General features: G+C 37.9%; 3 protein-coding genes across 11 annotated transcripts; 2 read left to right on the top strand and 1 right to left on the bottom strand.

The window, feature by feature from the left end:
• LOC103718275 (NAD(P)-linked oxidoreductase superfamily protein) lies at positions 1-8,017 on the top strand. 2 transcript variants are annotated; one of them, XM_089927770.1, is made up of 8 exons: positions 2-334; positions 1,235-1,330; positions 2,270-2,353; positions 3,888-4,048; positions 5,027-5,144; positions 6,554-6,689; positions 6,982-7,160; positions 7,549-8,017. In XM_089927770.1, the coding sequence occupies exons 1-8, from the start codon at positions 107-109 to the stop codon at positions 7,786-7,788; spliced, it is 1,242 nt and encodes a 413-aa protein (XP_089783896.1). In that variant the 5' UTR covers positions 2-106; the 3' UTR covers positions 7,789-8,017. The 2 variants fall into 2 exon arrangements, with proteins under 2 accessions (XP_088568372.2, XP_089783896.1); XM_088712246.2 differs by lacking the exon at positions 1,235-1,330 and having other exon boundaries at positions 1-334.
• A 3,499-nt stretch (positions 8,018-11,516) lies between these two features.
• Positions 11,517-12,885, bottom strand: LOC120104294 (N-terminal acetyltransferase A complex catalytic subunit NAA10-like). Of its 3 annotated transcripts, none has more exons than XM_089927773.1 (2): positions 12,205-12,885; positions 11,517-11,878 (listed from the first exon to the last, which is right to left on the bottom strand). In XM_089927773.1, the coding sequence occupies exon 1, from the start codon at positions 12,764-12,766 to the stop codon at positions 12,206-12,208; it is 561 nt and encodes a 186-aa protein (XP_089783899.1). In that variant the 5' UTR covers positions 12,767-12,885; the 3' UTR covers positions 11,517-11,878; position 12,205. The 3 variants fall into 3 exon arrangements, with proteins under 3 accessions (XP_089783899.1, XP_089783898.1, XP_089783897.1); XM_089927772.1 differs by having other exon boundaries at positions 11,517-11,866; XM_089927771.1 differs by having other exon boundaries at positions 11,517-11,808; positions 12,205-12,884.
• A 1,955-nt stretch (positions 12,886-14,840) lies between these two features.
• On the top strand, positions 14,841-25,351 carry LOC103721953 (lysine-specific demethylase JMJ703-like). Of its 6 annotated transcripts, none has more exons than XR_015973955.2 (13): positions 14,841-15,374; positions 17,735-18,021; positions 18,297-18,368; positions 18,466-18,543; positions 18,643-19,143; positions 19,592-19,819; positions 20,077-20,238; positions 20,431-20,799; positions 20,875-22,390; positions 22,644-22,747; positions 22,917-23,017; positions 23,754-23,951; positions 24,792-25,351. XR_015973955.2 is itself a non-coding variant. In XM_088712373.2 (13 exons), exons 6-13 carry the CDS (start codon positions 18,829-18,831, stop codon positions 25,104-25,106), a joined length of 3,207 nt encoding a protein of 1,068 aa, XP_088568499.2. In that variant the 5' UTR covers positions 15,020-15,374; positions 17,735-17,784; positions 17,870-18,021; positions 18,297-18,368; positions 18,466-18,543; positions 18,643-18,828; the 3' UTR covers positions 25,107-25,351. The 6 variants fall into 6 exon arrangements, 4 of the variants coding, with proteins under 4 accessions (XP_038970944.3, XP_089783901.1, XP_088568499.2 ...); XR_015973956.2 differs by having other exon boundaries at positions 23,439-23,951; XM_088712373.2 differs by lacking the exon at positions 22,917-23,017 and having other exon boundaries at positions 15,020-15,374; positions 17,735-17,784; positions 17,870-18,021.
• The last annotated feature ends 216 nt before the right edge of the window (positions 25,352-25,567 follow it).

Raw genomic sequence — 25,567 nt, 5'->3', positions numbered from 1 at the left:
CTCATGTTCCAGTATTGGTAATGATACGAGGAGAGGAGATGAAAGATAAGCCTCCTCCGGGGGTGGCGTGGAAAGTCGTCCCCCACGGCTTGCAGTTGGAGCAGAAATGGCATCGGCGGCGGGGTCTATGCTGCCGTCCTGCACTCTTCTCCTCCGCCGTGGCTTCGATCTTTCTCCTGGCGTTGGACGGAAGCGCCTCTCTGCCGTCGATGGCGGGAGGAGGAGGAGGCCCATGGCGGGGTCGCCCATCAGAGCGAAGCAAGGGGAGAGCCCATTGCAGTACCGGAAGCTCGGCGATTCGGATCTCCGGATAAGCGAAATCATGCTGGGAACTGTACTGAGCCCTGGTCTTTTTTCGGTTAATTTGTTCTCTGCGATTTTCTTTTGATGCTTTGATGAGTCGAGATTGTCTTTTTATCTCTTCCTTCTTCCCAAGAAACGGTAGGAACATGTGATTTTCCTCTCTCTTTTTTTGCACCCTTTTTCTTCTCGGACAAAGAAGTGGGAAGTCCTGATTCTTATGGTGCGTCTTTGTGACTTCTTTTATTCGAGCGAAGAAACTTTTCTGAGTGCGTCAAGATCGTCTTTTCTTCTTCCGCGTTCCTTCCCAACAAACTGTTAAAACAATATGGGTGCCTCAACATTGTATTTTTCTTCTTCCTGTTATCCTGGAATTAGTAGAGAAGCATGACTCCTCCCGCGCCCCTTTCCCCTTCTTACCAGAAACGGTATAAAAATATCATTATATTTTACATGCGATGCCGTATTTTTAGGTTAAAACTGTAGGTATCAGACTGCTGATAAGTTATTTATTTATTGTAACTATTGGGTGTGCCAGAGTGTTTTTTTTCCTTGCTAAGAAGTGGTATAGGTTTGATTTTTGACGCATGAGTAGTTTTGAAGCTTCGGAGAAAGAAAAAAAATCCAATGCTTTTACCTAAGATTTTCTTTTGATATATATTCTTTCAATTCGTTCTTCCAAGAAGCATAAAGAAGCTGTGACTTTAACTATGCTACTAATTGGTTCAAATTCTGTGAATTGGATATTTGAAATTGTTTTTGATTGTAATGTTGTCAGAACTGTTCTCCCTTTTCAAGAAATGGTAGAAGATTTTGGATTTGGTATTTGGGGGATTAGGGTTCTGAGTTTTAGGTGGGAAAAGAGAATCCTTTGACCTTGCAAAGCTTGCCCTTTCTTTGTCATGAATTGTTTTTTTTTCTTTTAAATTTTCAGATGACATTTGGACAACAGAATACAGAGAAGGAAGCCCATGACATTCTTAGCTACGCATTTGAGCATGGTATTAATGCTTTGGATACAGCAGAAGCAGTGAGTTCTTTATAGTAATCAATCTATTTTAGGCTGACGAATGATATGCATTTTTGTCTTAGAAAAAAATTAAAAATCACGTTGGTTGGTGTAACATTACTACAATGGCCTTAAGTGTGCTACTTTCCTTTTTTCCTTTTTAATGCCAATATGTCAAATACTGTTAGAGCATTGCAATTTCATCCCAGCATTTAATTAACGCTATGTTGTTCTGAGTTCATGATAATTTTGCATCCATAATCACATGAGTGCCCTCAATCTCTTCAACCAGGTTCTTCATAACTCTTTCAAATCATAACTTGCACTCTCTAACTTGTGTACTTCGTTAATTTTTCTTTGGCAAGTTTGCATTGTAGGTGTCATATAGACATCCTTCTCTAGTAGCCTGTTTAAAGAGCAGATATGAGTCGAGCATATAGGTTACACACTGGGTGATTGTTGCAGAAAGGTTATTAATGCAGCATATAACTCTGGTTTGAACATCTTGCATATGCCGATCTTAATGTTTAGGTACAAGAATTGCTGGTTGTTGTGCTTATTTTGTGCTTCTGGAGAAATTTTGGCATTTGGGTGTAATCACTTCTGACTCACTATTCTAGGCTCTTCTCCTTCCGCATTGCCTCTTAACATTGAAACTAAGGGTCATTTCATCATGTGTGAATGTCTTTCCTTTGGGGGGGGGGAATAGTTCATGGATATCATGGATATTTGTGTCAACTATCTGACATTCCGATGTCTTAAGCTTTCTATGTTCTTACACCATATGGACTATGACAATTTTTTTAGCAAGACTATATAACAAGAACACAGTTAGTGTGCATTGTCCAATTTAATATATCTTGTTATATGTATGTAGGTTTTGTTGTGGCAAATACATAATATGTACACTGCTGGCATATATTAACACTGTGGATGCCTGTATCATTTTCTATTCTGTAGTACCCAGTCCCAATGAGCAAGGAGACACAGGGAAGGACAGATCTTTATATAGGTAGCTGGATGAAGTCTAAACCACGTGATAAGGTATGTGCATGCCAAAGCTCATTAATTTGCCTTTTATTAGTGTCCTTTCTAGGGAAATAATTTATGATCTGGCTTTTGCATGAGAGTTTCTGATGGAGAAATACTGGAAATTGTTTTTGCTATTCCAGTTGAATTAGCAAAACAGAGACTGTTAAAAAACACCAACTTGATATATTTAAGAACTTTAGGATAAGCACGCTCTCAACAGTTCAAGCCATTTGGTGATGTGTCATATAACTTGTAACTGAGACTTATCTGATCTCTAAGTTTTCTTCTGTTTGGATGCTCAATTAAAATGCTTTGCAAGGTCAATGGAAAATTAAGACAGTTTTGGTAGATGAAGAATACTCTTTGAAATTCTGTACTGGAAATAGGCATTCGTAATATCATCCTGAACCATCATTGGTCATAGCTCAATACATATTTGGTATCAATATTTTTTCTAACTAAGCTCAATGGAGATATTTAAGACATGAAACTCTAATCTACATCAATGGCTAGGACGTTCCCCCCAAAAGTATTTTTTTTCCTGTTTTTTCACTACTTTACCTCTGTATTACAGATGGATGCTAACTGACGATAGTTCTAAAAAAATTGGATAATTACATTTATGAGTCCTTATAATTATTGCTTTGTTGTGTTATTATCATCGGATACCACTGAAACCTAATCATGCCAAGGTGTTGTTTGCTAATGAAACTCAAAAAAAGGTTGTCGCAGTGCAAGAGGCTCCCTGCCACTGTGGAGTTCAGGGAGAATCAAATGTACGCAGTCTTAATCCTGCATGCAGAGAGACTGTTTTTGTGTTTCGAACTCGTGACAACCAGATCATAACATAGCAACGTTATCATTGTGCTAAGCCCCACCCTCTCTTCAAATAAACTTTAAAGGAGGAAAAAATTATGATACAATCACTGACATTTTGAACAAATGAGGCTGCATGCACCTAAGAGCATAACAGAGGTAATACTTTGAAATGGCTATGTTTTAAAAATGGACATTGGATGGTTAGTCATGGGCAAGCTAAAGAAGCTGAACTGTGCCTTTCTGGAGGATGAAGTTACAGAAAACTGAAATTTGCCAATTTGATCACTCTTGATGAAAATCAGAGTTGACTCTGGTAAAAACGGGCATGCTGACCAGTTTGAAAGTTCTGGGGAGAAAGAAGACTTTAAAGACCGTAATAGAGATTATACAGAAAGATATGAAGACGCTGAACAAGATTTGAAGATCAAGGACGTAGCCTTGCTCAGAAAACTGGCGGAACAGGGACTTGGTTTATTGGCTGTTGTCCTGGTTAAACTAGCTGCAATATATCTCATTTTGTAGTCTTCTTGTAACTTAGAAAATGCCTTGATTGTGGATTCTAGGATCTAGTCATTGTGTAAAATACTGTTGTTCAACTTATCTTGTTTACATTTTGCAATTTAGAAATTAGCAAGAAATAAAACCATAAACTCAGGCAAAAAGTTTTCAACTTTTGAGGACTTTGGGCTTTCAGAGTTTTGAGGTGTCCCTTGCTATGTTTTGATAGGTGATTTTGGCTACAAAAGTTTGTGGTTACTCGGAGCGGTCAAGTTATATTCGTGACAATGCAAAGGTTTTGCGGGTTGATGCTGCTAACATAAGAGAGAGTGTAGAAAAGAGCCTTAAGCGCCTGTCCACTGACTACATTGATTTACTGCAGATACACTGGTCAGTCTTTTTATACAAACACTAACCCCCTTTATTAAATTGTTTTTAGAATGATATGCAGTATATATGCATGTGAAGGTCATCTGCATGTCATGTCAGCCAGAGAATACCCCTTTCTTAGGGTCATATTGAGGTCTTTTGTTGTGATTCATCTACATGTCGGCAGTCCTTCCTGCACTAGCATTTAGGCTTAGCACTGCTCCCAAATGAATCTCACATTATTCAGGTCGGAAAAGTATACCTTGTTTGATGATCATGATTTTCTGCAGTTTTAGCAACATCTATCTAAAACTCTATCCTAATTTGTGCCACATCACATCAATTTTCAATTTCTAGCAGGTTTCTTGTTAATTAATGATAGGTTACTTATGTTTCCTGTAAGATACATTTTTTCAGGTCATATATGTACACTATAAAATTATAGTCAGGTCATGTATAAATTCCACTGTGAGCTGAATGGTGTTTAAGGTATGGCTTCTATGCCACAGATTTTTAAATAAATAAGATAACTACACAAGAGAAAAGAGAGATTCAGTGTGTGGGGACTTACAAATGAAATTTGATAACAATATGGAAATTCTTTAATTTATAAAATTGATTTCATAGTTTTTAAAATAAATTATCATGGGGTTTTGTGGGATTTTTTTTGGCAGTGTGTGACTATATGTCTTCGTATTTGTACTGGACATGTCTGGTTTTACTAGTCTTCCAGCAAATAGAATCTATATCCATTGCAGGGTTGCCCAATGCCCCAATGTATGGTGGATGATCTTAGTTTTTATAATATTTTACTCTTGAAATTATATTGATTAGTTTGTTATAATTGAACAACTTATGTGCTTTAAGATGGGGACATCTCATGTTTTTATCTGGTAAAAGGGAGTCAAAACACATCCTGATACTTCTTATTGTTTATATTAGTTCCCCGGTTTGTTATTTTGACGAACTGTATTTTTGATATCTATTATATTTCTTCAGGCCAGATCGATATGTGCCATTGTTTGGCGACTTTACATATGACCCTGCAAAATGGAGACCCAGTGTGCCATTTGCTGAACAACTTAGGGCCTTTCAGGAGCTCATTGATGAAGGGAAGGTAATATCCGCGGAGCAATTTATGCTCAACATGCAAATTTGTGATTCAAAATACACGACTTTGGTCAACTTAAGATTATATTTTGTAGGGCAACTTGAAATTGCTAAAAGCAAATGGAAGTATGACTAATAAAATTGCTCATCGAGGAGGCAATCTGACTGTTTATGATCTATGACTCGGACTTGTGAGATGAAGCAAATTGCTAAGCACACTCCCCATTTGACAGATTTGTTTGGTTTCTCTGTTTGAAACCATGTGTAGAATAAGGTAGGCACCGTGCAAGCTTATTTTAAGTCGAAACTGTGGTGTCTCTCTTTGAAAACATAAATTGAAAATATCAAAGCTTATTTATTGTTACTCCATCAATTTTGTCTTATCCAATCAAAGTTGGAATGATTGATGGAGGAAATTAAGAAGGCTCTCGTAGGAGGATCGAGCAGATTAATCATTGTAAACCTCATATTAGTCCTTCAACATTGGTGCCAAAATCTTAGTCAAAGCGACTTTTGGCAAGAAAGGAGCCTGTGAGGAGACTTCGAAATGATATTTAATGGGCAGTGAGCGCTATCTTAACCTCATGCAACTAGAAAACAATTCCCCAAGTCTCCTAGGCCTGGAAATAATATAGATGAAGCCCATTGTGAGTCAGAAAGAATGAAATCATACATCGTTATCATTCATCAAAGTCTTAAGCTATATAAACGTGATGTGTTGTAAAATTCTCTCTTTTTTGTACTATCACAATATACTGGATTATGGACTCACCATTTAACCCTTTCGCAAAACCATCTTCTCTCATAGAAGATCAAGAACCCTCTATTGTATACCAAAATCCTTCTCTAATTTCATGATCACATATTTGGGTCACCTATCTGTGAATTTCATGAAGTCATCCTAGTCTTAGCAAAAATGTATTAACTGTTAAGCTTTGGAGGTACTAAAAGAATTCTATAATCTACACTCATCTGCATTGTCTCTGCAGGCTATCTTTTTGATTAGACATTTTGGGTTCTTCTGATATAATTGACAGTATGCATTGCTGTATGTGATCCATAAGTATATATTAGCATTTAAGCACCTCTGCATATTCAGTTCCTAGCATCAGGACTCCACAAACTTAAGACTGGGTTGTAGATAAGGCTATAACCCATTTCTGAAAGCGAACGATTTGCTGTAGCTGAGCAGTTTGTTACCAGCCGTAACTGCCACTTGTTTATTCCGTAGAGATTCCTCACAACCTGGCTGTACTCAAAACACCTGCACCTTCTAAATATGCCATCATGAAGATTGTATAGCTGGTACAACTGCATATATAGCTGGTACAACTGCATAAGCATCGAACTGGACTCCAAAATTTCTGACCAGAATATCTGAGAGTTGCTACTTTATCATTATGTCCATTCTTTCAGGTACGCTACATAGGAGTCTCAAATGAAACATCATATGGTGTTATGGAGTTCGCACATGCTGCAGAGGTTCAGAAGCTTCCAAAGATTGCCAGCATCCAAAATAGCTATAGTCTGCTTGTCAGGTGCCGTTTTGAAGGCAAGTCCTGTAAAATATTGATCTATAAATTCATATTAATTTTATAAAAGAGGCTAATTTGGTCACCATTTTGTTTCATCATTCATTAATTGCAAGCTCAAAAGTTGCTTTATCATTCATCAATTCCTTCAGTTTAGCTGTCTCCTCCATTGTATGACACTTCTTTCCAGTTTTGTTTGTGCTATTTGAAAGATAATGGTTGATAAAGGGCATTAGACGAAATGGTTATTTGAAGGACTCCAGATCATGCAGACATCACACTAAACTTTTCTATTACATTTTACACCTGCAGTTGATCTTGTTGAAGTATGTCACCCCAATAACTGCAACATTGGGCTCCTAGCATACTCCCCACTGGGTGGTGGGAGTCTCAGTGGGAAGTATCTAGATATCAACTCTGAAGCTGCAAAAAGGGGCAGGCTAAGCTTTTTCCCAGGGTACATGGCTAGATACAAAGCTTCATTAGCAAAGGTATGTCTTATGATACAAATTTATATGGAATATTTGTTCCAGTATGTCTTAAAAACCACTATGTACATATGCAGCATTTTTCTCTTTTCAATTATGAACATCTATTGCAAAACTGCATTTTTTTTAAGAATATATGATTCCTTTGATTTTAATATGCTTTTTTATTGCACATGGTTTGGTAAATGAGGAAATTTCTCATCCATTCCCACAATAGAGAGGTGAAAAACCTATATAGCTGTCAAAGGGAAAACTAATGCTGCTGACAATCTTCATTACATACTGAAATGTTCCATACATCTTCGGAGCACATTTGAGCATGCACAAAAATCAGAACCCTGAGAAAATGAAAACTGTTCAATTTGTGGTTCAGACCATTTCTATGTTTCAGGAAGCAACTGCACTATATGTCCAGCTGGCCAAGAAGCATGGCCTGACCCCAGTCCAACTTGCCCTTGGATTTGTGCGCGACCGTCCGTTCACAACAAGTTCACTCATTGGTGCAACCTCTGTGGATCAGCTGAAAGAAGACATCGATGCATTCATTACAACCATGCGGCCATTGCCACCTGAAGTTGTAGCTGGCATTGAGGATATCTTTAGGAGATACAAAGACCCAACAATTCTTTGAATAGCTGATGTTCTAGATTTTTTTAGATTTTTTTTTTTAAAAAAAAAGTTCTTTGACATTAGCAAGCCGGTAATGATTTGTCCCCTTCAAGAACGAGTTGCATGCAACAGAATAAGCCAGCAACATGACCTAGTTCATGCAGCTCAGTGAAGTACATGTTTTTGGTAACCCTAGAAACTACACGAAACAAAATAGGCTTTGTCAGTAAAGGTGGTTATTGGAGCATAAATGTCTTGATTTCTGTCATGGGGACAGGTTCATGCAAATCTCATGATTTTTCACTCTTGCCTGGTTAGCTTGGGGGCATTCATATTTATGATATTAGAAATGCAAACTGATGCTGCTGGCAATCCTAGGATGCGGCCTAAAGCGAGTTGCAGGGACGATTGATGGTGGTGTCTTCCTCCTCTTAGGAAGACCTTGCCTCGTGTCAAGAATACCGCAAAGGCGTCATGTTGTGCCAAGGAAAAGAAAAAATATCTAAATTTTTATTTACATATTTTTTTTAATACTGAAATTTGCATGAATATTTTTTTAAATTTAATCTTTGCATGAAAAAATATAGAATTTTTTTTTTTTGCGTGTACCAACTTTAGAAAAAATATTCACATAAATTCTAATATTTAAAAAGCTATGTATATTATAAAAAAAGCTAAAAATATATATTAAAAAAACATATAACACTTTCTCTGGCTTGTGTAAAGCAATGCTGTCGTATCTACCATCTACCGAATACTTCTATGATATATAATGAGAACTCTGGATGTATGGAGTCGGGCTAAAGTCCGCATATGCGGAAGCCGCACGGAAAAAAGTGAGCCCTTCCATGTTAATTAATGTGCTATAAAAATGTTTCTGCTTTTGCTCTTATTCGTGGGGCTGGCTATATTTATATATTTTATATATAATGAGAACTTCGGCAATGGGAAGCCGGACTGGACAAAGTGAGACCTCGCACGTTAATATTTCCACCATAAAAATATTTCTACGTTTGCTTTTACTGCTTATGAGCCTACTATATTTAATTAGTTCACCTTTTTTTCCATGCTTAGATATATAATTCTGAGATGTACGTGAGATAAGGTATAATTGGACATAGTTTGTCACGAAGGGAGGAGGGAAAAACACAAGCTTCGATATTTAACCAGGTGTAAAGGATTTTTATACTTTTCTATTATAATATAATAGACTACACTTCTGGATGGTTATGGTCTTTCAGTCTCATGACAAAGTGCTAATGTGCTATACATGCACATAAACTGGGTGCTGCTCTAGCGATCACTCCTTTATTTTTAAGAAGCCTGCTCAAAGAGGGGATGCCGTCTCGAGTCCTACTACTTCAAACATTTAGATCTCAGTAAATATGTGAGCACAATCATACATATCAACACACATATCTGATAGTTCTCTGGTACTCTGATACCTTCCTAGAATCTATAAAGCATGTCAAACGATACTAGAAATCTATCAAGATCTTACCTAGTCCTTTTCTTTCCCTTTAATTAAGAGGAGTTAATCCTCATGTTTTCTACTCAATATCCACTCCATCCTCGAGGGCTAACTCTAACTAGAATTGATTCCCTGCTTGCCCAAGCGGCAAGAAGAGAGCAAGCGCTTGATGGTGAGATAAGCTGCAGTTGGATGCCAAATGTCAAACTAGGGGAATGGGTAGACTTAACCACTCGTCGCCAATCCCTGACTAGCTAACCAACGGATATAATAATTAGTTTGGTTGGTGAATAGTAGCATGGTGAAAGGGAGAAGTGAGATGGTAATAGTATGTTAAAAACAAACAAACAAACAAAAAAAAACCCCACGGATAAAGATGAAATCCCTTAACATACTTCTTGATGACAAATGTATGGCCAAAGAATTTGATTTTGGAGCGTCAATACCTACAGATGAGAGTGTATTTATTTTATTATGCTTGTCCAATGGACCATAAGGTTACTTGACTGGATCCTGAATGCCTACAGACCTGCCATTTAACATAAAAAAAAGTGATGCCTACAGCTTTGGGGTACTTATCTTGGAGCTTATCACTGGAAAGAAAGCAATTCATTCTGATGGATCTGAAGAATAGAAAAGCCCTGCACCATGATGAAAGAGAATAAACTTAGAGGCATGTTGGACCATCAACTCGTAGAGGAAGAAGTGATGAAGCCGCTTGAAGAAATCTCTCAAACCTGCGGTGCAACGCCTCAATCTTAAGGGAGAAGAAGTCACAGACGCTGCAACTGCTACGAAGATAACAGAGTCCTAGAGAGAGAGAGAGAGAGAGCTCGCCCGATGGAACTACAAGGACATCTGACAACTGATGCTATTGGATAACATAGTCCATAGAAAAGAATGTATCCAATCTCTCTAACTTCATCTGTAGGCTTATATATGAAAAGCTTTCTGAAGCAATAAACAGATAGCACCCATATGCAAGGAGTCTTGCAGCGTGTTTGCTCTACATATCATTTCGTTTCTGAGACGTACTATTTTGAACATGCGTTCTGCTTTAGTGCAGCACATCCAATATGCAAATGTGCTGTATGCAGTATGCTGTTTGCATAAGTTACATGCATATACTAGCATTTGGCTAGAAAAGCAAGGTACTTGTATCGCCCATCATTACACAACAAAGATGAACAGCAATCTCAATTCTACAAGCATTAACCATGCCGTACGAGATGCAAAATGAAACAGAAGCAGCAGGTTCTGGAGCTAAAAGCCTAGGAGGGAGGGATACCACTTCCACCAGCCAAAATAATCTGGCAGAATACTTATAAGTTGGTTCTTGCAACCTATCACACTACCATTCTGCTAGATCTGCTAGTACACCTATCCTCAAAGTAAGATTGTCATGTAATTCTAACCAAAATATTCCTTGTCTGTAAAATGCAAATGCGAAACAACAAACGATACTAAAAGAAAGATGGGGAGTATAGACTGGTAAATCTAATGATCCTAAATAATAGAGAAAGTAACTCTACATTAGAAACATTCTTCAAATGGAAAACATATCAAATCCATGAATAGACAAAACACTAAAGGAATTGACAAGAAAAGGCATACTAAGCAAAAGCCAGTACCTACCATGCAATTTGAAGGTGAGTCAAAAATGAGGTGTGCAGAACCATGCTGAGGGCGCAAAAAGAGTTGAAAGGGGGGGAAATGAAAGATACATCTGTCCTAGAAACAGTAACCTTCTGGCAGAATCCAAGGGAGGAAGAACTTTCAGCTAGATTTAGCTATGCATGCATTTCTTGGACATTCATTACCCATATCAATTACCACTTGAACACGAATTATAATCTAAGATTAAGCAATAACAAATCGAATTATCCATCTCCATTAAACATCATGATGGTTTCTCTACAGAACAATTGATCCATTCTGTATGCATGATATGATGGTTTTCAGGAAAAAAATGTTGTCATGCCAAAATAAACCAGAAGAATGTCAACAACAAAAAGGAGAAAACCTTTAACTTTGACTATATTCAGTAAGGGACTGCAATCCATTCTACTAATCAACAATTTCGACATATCTCCCACCGGGAAGCCATCACTTCAACAGTTTAATTGATTCATCAAATCCATCAGAAAGCCATTTGACTCAACAAAACCCATTATTCTTGGCCAAATCAGCATTATCTATAGAATATCAACAGGTATTGCAGTTTCAACCAGTAAAAGCAAAGGCAAACCAAAGCAGAACTTCACATGTACAACAGGATGGACGATCAGCGAGAAAATATGCAAAAGCAATCCAATTATTTGTTGATTTTGCACCAAGTGATCAACTTCAAATCACAAGAAGCCATAACAGTGACTGAAACAAAACAGGAGGATTCTCTCCCCAGCGGAATTCCTGAGATTACCTCAAAAGTCAACATATAATGTTCTCTCCCTCTCACTTTTTTGGTGCAGCGCTCTCTCCCTCTCACTCGATGAAGCACCAATGCACCATCCTTGGCCATCTTTGCCCAACCGCAGCTTCCCTGCCAAGTTGGTGATTTGTTTCCCAGATCTTTTGCAATAATACCACAGCAAAACAGAAACGCGTCAATAAGCAACAGGACGAGACCCTGAGACGTTCACTATATTCAGTAATAGGTGATAAATTAGAGAGATTCCTGAACATCAGATCAACAAACTCAACATTTTTCCATCACAATAGGTGTCACAGAACCAGTTATGAATTCATCAAGTTCAACAGATAGCCGTCCATTTCATTCCATAAAAACACATCAATCCCACTCTAAATCATCTCAAATCTAGAAAACAACAGCAATTAATCAAGCAACAGAGAACCGAACTCGCCAATTGCTTCATCGAATCATGAAATTTCCGATGCTATATTGAGTCAAACAGCAAACATAATAAAATCGAGCCCTAAAATTCTCCAGAATGTTCACGAGATTACCTCAAGATTCGACCTTTCTCTCTCCCGACGAAGAAGAAGCACCAGAACCGGCCGCCCTCGAGTCCCCAGAGCAACATCCGTCTCCATGGTGGTGGTGGCGTCCCTTGAATTGCTTCCTCATGTCGTAGGCGTCCTCGCCGTCGGCGTAGTACTTGGCCTCGACGTCGTGGATCTTGAAGCCCAAGGTGGAGGTGTAGAGATTGAAGGCAGCGCGGTTGCTGCGGCGTACGTGGAGGGAGACGTACTCGGCACCAAAGACGGACTCCATAGCGTTCTGAGCGGCGGTCATGAGCTTGGTGGCGATGCCGAGCTTGCGGTGAGAGCGGAGGACGGCGAGAGAGGTGATATGGCCGTGGCAGGGCTCGGAGGAGTCCTCCTCCATCTTGGCGAGGACGTATCCTACGATCCGCCCGCCGTAGTCCTCGGCGACGAAGAGGAGCTGCGGCCACGAGAGGATGTGGTAGAGATAGTACTTCATCTGGTAATTCTCCGGCAGGCACATCAGGTTGCATGCCTGCATCGCCAGAAGGTCCTCGATCGTAGCTCGACGGATGCACACCATGGCCGCCTCTCGTCGGATTCTAGCAGTGTTAGGGTTCTCAATGGATCGAGTTCTCCGGTTAGGGTTTCGGCGCCGCCGGAATAAGAAAGGGAAGGGGTTAGATTTGGGAATTTCTTCTAGTTAGGAGGAGGCCAACTTCGTGTTATTCCGACTCGTCTTGATCCGGCTTTGGGTCAAGAATCTTCATTCGGCTTGGGTTGGGATAGAGTAGAACCATTGATCTAGATTTTCCCTTTTTCGGTAAAAGCCCATGAATAATTTCATAGATAATAAAATATAATGAACTGCTAAGAAACTATGGCAATGTAAGAAAATTTAGGAGGATATCTGTAGGATTTTAAATAATTTTGATCAGAAGCACATCTAGCCCATAAAAATGAGAAAAATTTAGATGAGAAAAGCATATACTTCCAATTCAAACAGTTCTCCAAGATGAAATGTGCCATGCAATTGATGCTTGAGGAAATAACAGGCTCTTTACAATGCAATGCCGATATTAGGTTTCATATTATAATCAATTTAAAGATGCTAAGGTAGCTTAATATTGTACAATTTTAGCATTCCTTTATGCATTTTTTATTATGAATATTTATTTTTTTAATAATTAGATCGTCATCATTTTAAGCCTGCACTGAGAAAAAATTAAAATAATCCTAGATAACCAAGATTCAACCTTTAGAGACCATGTGTTAGTGACTAGCTCTTCTTTTTAAAGTGACAATTAGCATATTGGGTACATAATAGGAGGTCTTAATTAAAGATTGAATATACTATTGGACACAATTTTGATATGTATCATTCTATTGGGCTCAAGCTCCTCATTTCGTATTTACATCTGATTTCAAATTTTATATTGCTTAAGATATTCAATTGTTCTGTTGAATAATTTATCTTTCCATGAGTGCTGATCTTTTTATTAGTAAAATTTTGAACAATAATTATTAAATACCTTATACTTATAATATATTTTTATTTAATTTTTTAAATATTTATTATTCCTTTATTATATAAAATTATATTATTTTTTTATCATCTGCTCCGCACATCGTGCAGTATCATTTTTGTTACAATTAAATTGATAGATACTAAAAGTATCTACCAAGAAAGAATACTTCAAACAGCAAGTGCTTCTCCTCCAACAACATCCTCATAAGAAATTTTGGACGTATTGCAATAAACGAGCCATCCACGAGCTAACTAAGAATAAGCTCTTACTCCTCTGTCCTCATTAATGGATTATGCAGCATCAACCCAATAATAAATCAACATCCAAAAGGGTGTTGCATATGCACCGAACTATGAGATGAAGTTGTTGAATTTTGATCCAAATGATATTGCCATGAAACCGAATGCAAAGAGAAAACATCATTAGTGACTTCCATAGCATCTAGCTTGAACCTGCATAGATCATATTTTTACAAGAGTAATAAGCTTCTATTATTATTGTATTGATTTCACTTTGTGCAAGTAACTAAGGTGGAAAATGGATAATAGCATCAATTATATTTTTATTGAGACCAATGGTGCGGCTTTTCTCGTGGAATGGAGCAGGAAGATGCGAGCTTTCTCCGCCACCGCCGCTAAAGCAACAGCTAAAGTACCTACTTTCTATTTGAAGAGCATCTTTATTAAACATCAATAAAAAAATTTAATATTCTTTTCTTCTACCATCTTTTATTTTAAATAAAATATCATAAATCTCATCGCATGTGCTCGAATGATGCGGCGCGAGGTGAGCAAAATTAAGAGAAATAAATTTTTGAAAGCTAATAGTGCAACTAGTTGGATGCAAACTTATATAGCTAACTATATTGAGACTGCATATGAGATTTTGTAACAAATATTTTATAAACTTTTTTAAATATTATGTAGGTTTATTTTCATAAATATATTTACATATGGGTGGCATAATAAATTTATTTTACCCAAAAAAAGAAAAAAAAAAAGAAAAAGAGAGGAGTCTTGTAGCTGACTCGACCTGATAATCTACAGATGGGGCTTGGACTGGCGCTCATTCACACGGTCGACGCCAAGTCCCGCCCATCTGTAAGTCTGCCGTTTCACCCAGTCGAGTCTTGCAAGGGACGTCTAGGTGGGCGCCCATAACTTCGCTCTTCCCTATCGTGCGCTCCTCCGACATTTGGCAAAACGAAAGAAAAAAAAAGAAGAAATGGGAATATAATAAATTCACGGCTTAATTCCTGTTCCCCCCCCCCCCCCCACCTTTTCCTTTTTCTTTTTCTTTGTTTTGTTGTTTTTCATGGATAAACTCAACAGATACCCATCTGGTCCATGACCCATTCTTCCTCGCTTCCAAGTCTTTTTTGTATTATAGTTAAAGCATAAGGAGTGGCCTGGGGCGGGGAGGGCGGTTGATCTTGGGAAATTACCGCCCGTGGTTTTCTGGGCAGCCCACAAAACCACTTTCCCTTCTACCACCTTCAAGAACTGATCCGGTTAGGGTTAGGGTTTGATTTTGATAGGAATCCTTCAAGAACCGGGAAATCCCACTTTTTGGCAACTCTCTTTCTCGAATCGGAATTCTTGGGTCTTTGTCTATAATTCATCTGTTTTTGGCAAACAGAAGATATGGGCTCCTCAAGAATTTGTAAGTTATGATCTGAAAATAATATGCATCTATCATATATTTTCATTTGTTGTTGTTGGGTTTTCCTGTTTCCTTGTTTCTTGTGTTTAATATGCATAGTTCTGTTGCTCAAATAAAAAGTGCGAAACATGTGAGTTATAGAATCTTGTGTGTGGAAATCATGTTATGGAGGATTAATCATGTTAATCTAACTAAACATATGCAACTGCCTGTCTATGGATTTTTTTTTTCTTCTTCACCCCCCCCCAAAAGGCCAAAATGATGGTTCATCTTCTCGTATCTGTGCAAGATCAGAGTTTGATAAGGTTTCCCCTGGCAGTCGGTGAATTAATACGGGCAGTCTAGACCATAAAAGATGAATTGCAATTTGATTGCTTAGACTCATCTAGGTTTCTTGTTTATGAGTGTTTATAATTATTTTTAATATGTTTCATTCATGTTTATTTAAGAATATTAAGATCATCTAGGATGTGCCTGAAAAAATTACAAAGTCCTTCTTTGAACTTGAAACATCTTGATTGGATATGAACGAAGATACAAAGAAATGGTGCATTCTTGTCGCAAACTTCTGTTTTTGCATAACCAAATCTGCAAATTACGATTGCTGGTTGTAGGAACCTGTAGTGCAACAGATCTAGCTAGATGAAGTAAAGCCCCCCTAAAAAGGAGAAAAAAAATTGTTAAGAAAGTGCTGTGAAAGTTGATGTTCTTTCGTAGCTGACTGTCAAAGCTTAAAATAATAATAAAACATAATTCACTGTCTTGAATTTCAGTTTTTGAATCTATGGCATTTGGAACATCTGAAATGAAATAGAATACTTTGTGCAAAGTTTGTTTCAGCATCAGGTGGTGTAAATTTGAACTTTGAGTCTGGCTCAGGATGCTTTGCTAAGCCACTTCTTGAGTTCTTGTATAAAATTACGACAGTTTTTCCTATGCATATACAGCTTATAATAATATCACTAGGTTGCAGTCTGTAGAGCTTTGAGATCAGACTGGAGGTTGGTAATAAAAAATTTGATGTGAATCTTTGACTTATTGAGGTGTAGAACTACTACATTTACTATGTCTGTTGTTATACAGTCTACACCATGATTTTTTTAATATGCTGTAGTATCATAATCATCAATCTTTTTTCCAACTATTTGGGGTTGGCTTTATGGATCCTCATACACCAAGTATTCCTATCTAAGGCCACCTTTGATATTATTCCCAGTTTCTCCATATCCTTCCTCATGACCTCCATCCATAGTAATTTAGGTCTTCCTCTTCTTATCATACTATAACTACCAATTTAGTTGTAATATACCGTTTCATATGTAAATGAGAACATTATGAAAAAGCAAAATCAAGTTATCACAGAATGGAGTGGGTGTGAGTTTACAATTTTATGTTAGACATTATGAAGAAACAAAATTAAGGGAGAGTATTTACCAGAATGAAACCATAGCTCATTGATGTCTTCCGGGTATTTGTTTGTTTTTCTCTTGCTGTTCTCAATGCATGCAAGTGATAGATAATCTGGGCGTCCATCAAATGCGTTCATGTCCAAAAAAGAATACTTCTATGCTTCTTTTGCAGATTCAGTATCCATGGTCTACGGAAGATCTTTAGAAATTTTAGATCTGCAGGAGAGTTTCAGCAGTATCCATGGCCTACTGAAGATCTTTAGAAATTTTAGATCTGCAGGAGAGTTTCAGCAAAGCTGAAATCTGGTTTGCCTTTCATAAAACATCACCAATATATAATCAAATCAGAGATATGTATTCCCTATTTTTAGTCCTTCACACTCACCAGAGAAATCTTATTATACAACCACTGCCTAGTTTATTCTAATCTAAAATTCAAACCATATTGGTGCCTCTAGGAATCTATATTTTCCCAATCTTGTCCTGCAAGAACGTACTTCATTCCTGCCTATCTGTGTTTCTTTCCCTCAGACCTTTGGACATTGTTGATTGCATGTCTTCACTCTCTTGGAAAACCTAAAATTTTAGGTGACATCTGGCAATGAATTTCTTGCTTTACATATGATTCTTTACATCTTTCTCAGAAGACTTATCTTTCAAGTAAATATTTTGAAGTATTAATTGATGGGCAGCTCTTAATTTAATTGCATTTTGTAACTTTCATTACATGGAAAGCCTATGCTTCATTCAACTCTAACACGTGTACTATTTGATCAACTTTCACTTGTCTGTTTATTCCAGCACAGTTCTTGGTGAGATTTATGTTTCTGATGCAACCGTCATATCCCCCCCTAATTTTAGCATTCATATGTGTTTTGATATTGCTAATGGAGATAATTTATTTAAGAACCTCCTGAACATGTCTAAACAATATAATATTCTTTCTTTCAGGATTGATGGGGACAAAATACATAGAAGCTGATGTTACAGATGATCCTGATGTAATACCTCCAGTTCCACCAGGTTTTACATCACTTGCGTCATTCACTTTGCAAAGGGTCCAGGATGATGTTATGGTTTCGACAGGTGCTTCTGATTCAATATTACAGAGGGAAACTGATTGCAGCATCTTGGGTGATAAGAAGTTGAGGAAGTCACTTCGGCATAAGCCATGGGTGAACTACAGTCAGTATGATAATAGCTCAGAAGAAGAATCTGACGCTGAGCTGTATGAACAGGTCAGTACTTTCTGACAGAAATCTTTTTTATCGGTCTCTCTCTCTCTCTCTCTGTGTGTGTGTGCGTGTCTTTATTTGTTTTTTTTTTTCCGATGGTGACATTGAAGACAATTTGATGACTATGATACATTCATAACTGAGTGCTATTTAGCACTTCATATGTTGCACAGGGTGCTTCTTGATTTTTTGACAATCATGTTATGGTGATGTCATATGGGAGACCTACATGTGATTCGATCATATTGTAAAAAATATAATCACCTACTCTTGTGCAGAATGCGCCCGCAATCTGCTGCTTACCAAAAGGGGTTATTCGAGGATGTGCTGAGTGTAGGAACTGTCAGAAGGTTGCTAAACAGCATGCTTTTCCCACTTGCTTCATTCTTTGACCACTTTGAGATTTGTATTTTTATTTGTTAAAGTGATAGCCCCATCTTGTTTCAGGTTACAGCAAGATGGCGTCCACAAGATGCATGCAGACCTGTCCTTGATGAAGCCCCCATATTTTATCCATCTGAAGAGGTTTACGTTATATATATAGGAATCTTTAAAATCCAAGCTAATGGTCGAGTCCCTTGCAGTAGCAAGGAATTCTATTCATGAGTTTTGTTATATTTTCAGGAATTTGAAGATACTCTGAAATATATTGCAAGTATATGCCCAAGGGCGGAACCATATGGAATTTGTCGTATTGTTCCCCCTCCTTCTTGGAACCCCCCATTCCTTCTCAAAGAGAAAGGCGTATGGGAAAATTCAAAATTTGCAACTCGCATCCAACAGGTGGATAAGCTTCAAAATCGTGACTCTATGAAGAAAATCTGCAGAAACCATTGTATTATGGGGAGGAAAAGGCGAAAGCTTTCGAAAATGGGGGGCACCAACAATGAAAATCTGATGGAAGCTAATCAACTTGGATGTCTAAATAGCATTGAGAGGTTTGGGTTTCAACCTGGTCCGGAGTTCACCCTGGAATCATTTCAGAAGTATGCAAATGACTTCAAGGATCAATATTTTTGCAAGGACATGGATTTTGATTTGAGGTCTGGGAATTGGGAACCATCACTGGAGAATATTGAAGGTGAATATTGGCGGATAGTTGAGAGGCCAAGTGAAGAGATCGAGGTATTATAAAAGATTGAAATAAGTGCGAACATTTGCATGGATACATGCATGCACACAAATGTTTCATTTCTTGTATAGCTTATATATTGATGCCACTAACACTCAGCATGAGCAAATGCACATGATTCTTCAATTAAAAATCCTGAGATGTTCTGGGCCTTCTTGTTGATAGTGATCTATACACTTTCTTTTTAGTAGATGTTCACTCATAGTGGGTCTAGCTCTTGAGACTGTGAGAGAGAGAGAACATCTCACTTAATTAGATTGCTTTTTATCAGTTCACTCTAATTGAAAATTCACATGCATGTCCTTTATGGATTTTGTATTTTACATTTTATATAATAAAATATAAAGTGTTTGCTGCATTCGTCGGTCGCAGCTAGTGACCATGCCAGCTGCACATGCTTGCCTCCCTCTTAAGTTTGATATGGTAGAGATGCTCTTGCAGGTGCTCTATGGTGCTGATTTGGATACTGGAGTTTTTGGCAGTGGTTTTGCCAAAGCATCTTCTTCTATGACAAATTCTGAATTCAAGGATCGATATGAGAAGTCAGGTTGGAACTTAAACAACTTTCCTCGGCTTCCAGGTTCTGTGCTCTCCTTCGAAAGCGAGGACATTTCTGGTGTTCTGGTTCCATGGTTATATATAGGAATGTGCTTTTCATCATTTTGTTGGGTGAGATGCTTATAGCCAGATTGACATTAACACTGCATAAATGCTTTGGTTGCAAGTTACAAGCATATTTTATATATATGTATGTGTGTATATATACATTCATACATCTTGAGAGACCGTATGTTATTTAACTAGTGACATCTTTTGATCATATAATATTTTAGATTTGCTGTCTAACTGATTTAGTTGAATGATGTAAGGTTTTTCTGTAGTCCAATTGATGCTATAATTATAAAAATGGGTTGTTTTGCCTACAGCATGTTGAAGACCACCATCTATATTCATTAAATTACCTGCACTGTGGTGCTCCAAAAATGTGGTATGGAGTGCCAGGAAAAGATGCCCAAAAGTTGGAGGCAGCCATGAAGAAACATCTACCAGATTTATTTGAAGAACAACCGGACTTGCTTCACAATCTTGTGAGTAATGATATCATTATGCAATTCTTTTTTGGCAGTTAGATACATGACTGTCTGTTGCAGGATCAAGGATCACATATTGCATGCGGCTCTGACAAAGTGCCTCAGCTACCTAAACGTCTACCAAGTTTATAAGAAAAAATTGTCTTATCTGCTAGAGATCTCATGTTTTCTCTGCTCCTTCTTTTGTAGGTGACTCAATTTTCTCCATCATTGTTAAGATCAGAGGGAGTGCCTGTTTACCGCTGTGTTCAGCATGCAGGAGAGTTTGTTATCACTTTTCCTCGAGCATATCATTCAGGTTTCAATTGCGGATTCAATTGTGCGGAAGCTGTAAATGTGGCTCCTATTGACTGGCTGCCTCATGGGCAGAATGCTGTTGAGCTTTATCGCGAGCAAGGACACAAAATTTCGATATCCCATGACAAATTGCTACTGGGAGCTGCCAGGGAAGCAGTTAGAGCTCAGTGGAATATCTTATTTCTGAGGAAGAACACATTAGATAGCATAAGATGGAAAGACGTCTGTGGATTGGATGGCATCCTAGCAAAGGCACTAAAGGTGAACTTTGTATGTAGAGTGCTTGGGATTATATTATGTTTTTCTTATGCAACAACTAATATCTTTCTTGGTTAGGCACGTATTGAGATGGAACGTGTAAGGAGAGACTTCCTTTGCTGTTCTTCTCGGTCGAGAAAAATGGACACTGGTTTTGATGCTAATAGTGAGAGAGAATGTGTTGTCTGCCACTATGATTTGCATCTTTCTGCTGCTGGATGTCCATGTTCTCCAGACAAGTTTGCATGTCTGATCCATGCAAGGCAGCTGTGCTCATGTGCTTGGAGCACAAGGTTCTTTCTGTTCCGCTATGAAATCAGTGAACTCAACACTCTACTCGATGCTTTGGGAGGGAAGTTGAGTTCAGTTCATAAGTGGGGGCTCTCAGATCTTGGGTTGAGTTTGAGTTCTTATCTCTCAAAAGACAAAGCACGAGAATCCAAACCCATGCATAAAGCTAATGATAAAGAAACTAAAGAACAGCGGCTGCTAAATCAGAGTTGTTCTAATGGTGATGCAAGGACCGAAGTACCAAAGGAAGGAGAAAAGATAGCGCTTGACAAAGTTGATTCAATACATACAGTTGTGGATCACTCATTAACCAAACCCACAATCCTATCGGTTTCTAAGGATCTATGTCCAACAGAGAGGTGCTTAACTGAGGATCAAAACATACATTCTGGAGAAGGATACAGAAGATCAAATTCAAGATCATCTGACTATTCAGGACAGATACATTCTTCCAATGGTACAGTAAGCACCAATCTGATGCAGAATAATTATAGTGAAGCAGCCAATGTAAAACAATTTAGCAGCTCAAATATGACATTATTGAAGCCAGGAGAAAAAACATCTTCTGGTGATGCAAATGTTATATCAAGGGATGGTGAACATAAAGAAGCATGCAAGTTGTCAAGTAAACCAATGGTGGATCTCTCTGTAGGAAACTTGAAAACTTTTGCCAGGCTGTCAAACTGTGATGATAAAGTGACTTCCTGCAATTTTCACAAGGATCAGGTTCTTGTAGCACCGGATACATATGCATCCATTATTAATGACAAAGATGTCAATTTGCTACCTGTTCTGGAAGAGTCTATTAATTTCTCAAATTCAGCATCTGTTCAGGTGAAAGACCAGGAAGAAGGAACATGCAGAAAGGATTTCTCAAGTTTACCAAATCAACAAGCTTTGAGATCCTTCACTCAAAATAGACTTGAATGTGCAATGTCTACCACTGGGCCCATTGCAATAGCAATTTCAGATTTTCTAGCTGTAAAAGAAGTATGTGGTAGTAGTTCTACAGATATTGGTAATCATCTTCAGCATCCTGAGATTTCTGGAAATAAAAAACCAAATGATGAAAGCAAAGCAAGGAAACCTGAATCAAATTCTCATCTGAAACTGATGGATAGAGGAAAACCAGTTACAAGCCCATCCTGTTCATTAAATAGTGTTGATAGATGCAGCAGTCTTCAGAGTGGCCCTCGCATGGCTAAAGTGGTGCAGAGAATTAATTGCACTGTCGAGCCTTTAGACTATGGTGTTGTGTTCTGTGGAAAATTATGGTCTACCAGTCAGGCCATATTTCCAAAAGGTATCAGCGATAACATGTTTAATGTGCTTTGACTGTGATGAATCTTGGAAGATTCTATCACTTATTGATTTTTTTACGACCTTTGCTTCTTGCTTGCTCGCTCTTGGCTCATGCAAAACATCAAGTGCCATCAATATAGTTTGCTCTCTATTGTTCAATCAGGAAACAAACAGAATATAATTTTAATGTTCTATTATTTAGTTATTTAATTTTTTACTTTGTTCAGTGGTTCTCTGAATTTCTTTAAATACAGGATACAGAAGTCGAGTTAGATACATAAGCATTCTAGATCCAACAGAAATGTGCTACTACATATCCAAAATTCTAGATGCTGGACTGCTTGGACCTCTATTTATGGTGAGTAATTTTTTCCTTCCACATATTTCGCAATTATATGTGATGTAGTCATGCTTTACATTTATTTTCCTGTATAATGTAGTGAGTAGTGATTGTCTGTGAAAATGTCAAAATCTGCATTTGGTTAGTCATCTTACCCCTAAATTTAGACAAACTACTGTATCGACAGATCCAAGAATGTAACTGAGCAACACTACGCTCCATGGAAGACAAAAGGAGGCAATGTAGTCATTGACAATCTAATATCTACTATTTTAACACCATCAAAAGGTATTTGTTCAACATTTTACCCATTGGAATATGTAAAGAAATGGAGGGGAATCTGATCAACAGTTTATTTTGCCCTAATGTTTCTTGACATCTCTCTCTCTCTCTCTCTCTCTCTCTCTCTCTGAGGCAGTGTTCTGGTTCTTTCTGCAGGAGTATGGCACCTAATGTCAGTTTAACATTGTTAGCTTGTGTCAATCTCTGTTCACATTCATTATACTTATTTGTTTCTCTAGAATATTACTGATTGATATTTCCAATTGGCTCCTTTCTTGCATGCCTTTCTCCTCAAATCTGGGCAATGCTTCTTGTTACTAGTCTCATCGTGATCATGACAGCGGGAAACTTTTTATGCTAATATCAATTTGATCACTTACTTGTGTTAAAAACTCCATAACTAACAAGGTCACTTGATCCTTTGCAGTATCTCAGATCATCTCTGTCAGATATTAAAAATTTTACGGCAATTTTGATTTCTTATCATGGCAAAATGAAGAGCAGACAAACGTATGTTTGAAAGGATTTGATAAATTTATCTTATCCATACAAAAGTGTGTTAGCCTTCTTTGAATAATATCAAGCTTTTGGAAAAACTTATCAAGCAAACCCAGAGTGATCTATTTGAAGTTTGAAGCATTATACATCAAATTGATGTTAGTCTGGCATAACAGATTGCATTTTATACTGCTTGACGATTATACAGATGTCATTATATCTTTCTGCCTTCCTTGAGTTGCAGGTTGCGGTAGAGCATCATCCAAGTGAAGTATTTATTCACATGTCTGCCACCAGATGCTGGGACATGGTGAGAGAGAGGGTGAACCTGGAAATTATGAAGCAGCACAAGATGGGAAGGATCAACCTTCCATGTTTGCAGCCCCAAGAATCTGTTGATGGCCTCGAAATGTTTGGTTTATCATCACCAGCAGTTGTGCAGGTGAGTGTAATATCTTTTACTGGTTGGACACTCCTTTCTCCTATCAACTGTTTGACATGGATCTCACCTAATGCTTTCAGTATCCGATGCTTTTTATCCTGTGAATAAGTAAATTGTGTAACCTCCTCTTCCTGGTGATATTGATGCTGGGGTAAACCTAGGGGCCACCCTTGTCTGTGAGTAATATTATTTGTTTTAGTTCTAAATGTGTCTGGCAACAGCAATTTCTCACCAGTGTCAACTCTATTTGTAATGGGTATTCGTGTCCTGTGAAATTTGACAAAGTAAATCCTTTGGGTTATGGATCTTTAATTTCCTATAAAGACTCAGCTATAGACTGTGCCTTCATCTTCTACTCTTTCTCAAAAACCATGCAAAATTAAACTTCCTCAGTTTCTGTGAATGATAATGTATGTTGACATTGTAATTTTGCCCAAGTGTAGCGAAGAATGTAGCGCAACTTTCCAAAGGTATTTTTGCATTCGAATTTTTTGTTGCTTGCAGCAAGGGATATTTTTTTCCTTTTCCAGTGGAAACTAGGGGCAGGCAGGTGTAACTATGCTTGTGAATATTTTTCTTGACTTTGGGTTTGCTTTCAAGATAATATATACTTGTAATCTCAGGGCATGGCTTAAACTGTTCATCAATACCCATCATTACATTACAAAAAAAAAAAAAAAGTGTTAGGTAGTTCAGGAGAATGAAGGTCTATTTGATTTTATTAATCCATCAAGGAGATCTGCTACTCCACTGCATCATCTACTATATCCATTTTTCTTGCTATACGAGAGAAATTGGTTCAAAGTTTAAGCTTACATATAAGGCTCTTGATCCTCACAGGTCATGGAGGCACTTGATCCAAGTCATGTTTGTACAGAGTACTGGAGATCCAGGCCCCAAGCTCAGGCCCCATCCCTTCCAGCTACCTCGATCAAAGACAATGGGTCAAGTCTTATGAAGGACCAAGGCAGTGAAGAAGGGCCGTTGCCTGTTGGCTCCGTTGTGACACTTGGGATTAGGAGCCTTTTCAAGAAGGCCAACCCAGAGGAGCTGCATGCTTTGCAGAGCATACTTGGCCATGATGCGCCCAGCAACTCTAAGCATCAAGTCATCCAGCTTCTAGATGAGGAGTTGGAGAGCAGGAATTCTAAGTAGAAGATATTTCAGTCGCTGTTGCCATGAGTTATACCAGGAGTCTAACAGCCAACTACCGGAGTCTCTGCTGTGTCATTATGCAGGCACGAATTGGTTTTGAGCTGAAAGTATATATGAACATTTTCGTTATCCTTCTTTTTAACCTGTAGATCGGTCACACATACAGAACTTGCAGAGTGTAGGCAAAAGCATTGTATCTATAATTCGCCCATTCATTCTAATAAGATCCCATTAGCTTTCTTTGACATGTTGTTTGTCAAAAAAAATGTTCTTTTCCTTTGAGTATTACTCGGAACAGCACAAGGTTTCTTCTAATTGTTAATGACAGAACTCGCAGAGTGTAGGCGAAAGCATTGTATCTATAATTCTCCCATTCATTCTAATAAGATCCCATTAGCTTTCTTAGATATGTCATTTGTCAAAAAATTGTTCTTTTTCTTTCAGTATTACTCCGAACAGCA

Source organism: Phoenix dactylifera, chromosome 16 (assembly GCF_051530095.1).
Source record: "Phoenix dactylifera cultivar Ajwa chromosome 16, Ajwa_hap1_PhDact_Kaust_v1.1, whole genome shotgun sequence".
NCBI classification, from domain to species: domain Eukaryota; kingdom Viridiplantae; phylum Streptophyta; class Magnoliopsida; order Arecales; family Arecaceae; genus Phoenix; species Phoenix dactylifera.
This window is presented reverse-complemented; position numbering and strand designations above follow the sequence as displayed.

What these genes read in the sequence shown, in the direction of transcription:
- LOC103721953 (XM_039115016.3), top strand. Translation starts at nt 17,740, where the DNA reads ATGGGGACAAAATACATAGAAGCTGATGTTACAGATGATCCTGATGTA. An exon ending in ACGCTGAGCTGTATGAACAG is followed by an intron (nt 18,022 to 18,296) that starts GTCAGTACTTTC and finishes ACTCTTGTGCAG; the next exon opens with AATGCGCCCGCAATCTGCTG. An exon ending in GGCCAAGTGAAGAGATCGAG is followed by an intron (nt 19,144 to 19,591) that starts GTATTATAAAAG and finishes ATGCTCTTGCAG; the next exon opens with GTGCTCTATGGTGCTGATTT.
- LOC120104294 (XM_089927773.1), bottom strand. Translation starts at nt 12,766, where the DNA reads ATGGTGTGCATCCGTCGAGCTACGATCGAGGACCTTCTGGCGATGCAG.
- LOC103718275 (XM_089927770.1), top strand. Translation starts at nt 107, where the DNA reads ATGGCATCGGCGGCGGGGTCTATGCTGCCGTCCTGCACTCTTCTCCTC. An exon ending in AGTCTAAACCACGTGATAAG is followed by an intron (nt 2,354 to 3,887) that starts GTATGTGCATGC and finishes ATGTTTTGATAG; the next exon opens with GTGATTTTGGCTACAAAAGT. An exon ending in AGCTCATTGATGAAGGGAAG is followed by an intron (nt 5,145 to 6,553) that starts GTAATATCCGCG and finishes CCATTCTTTCAG; the next exon opens with GTACGCTACATAGGAGTCTC.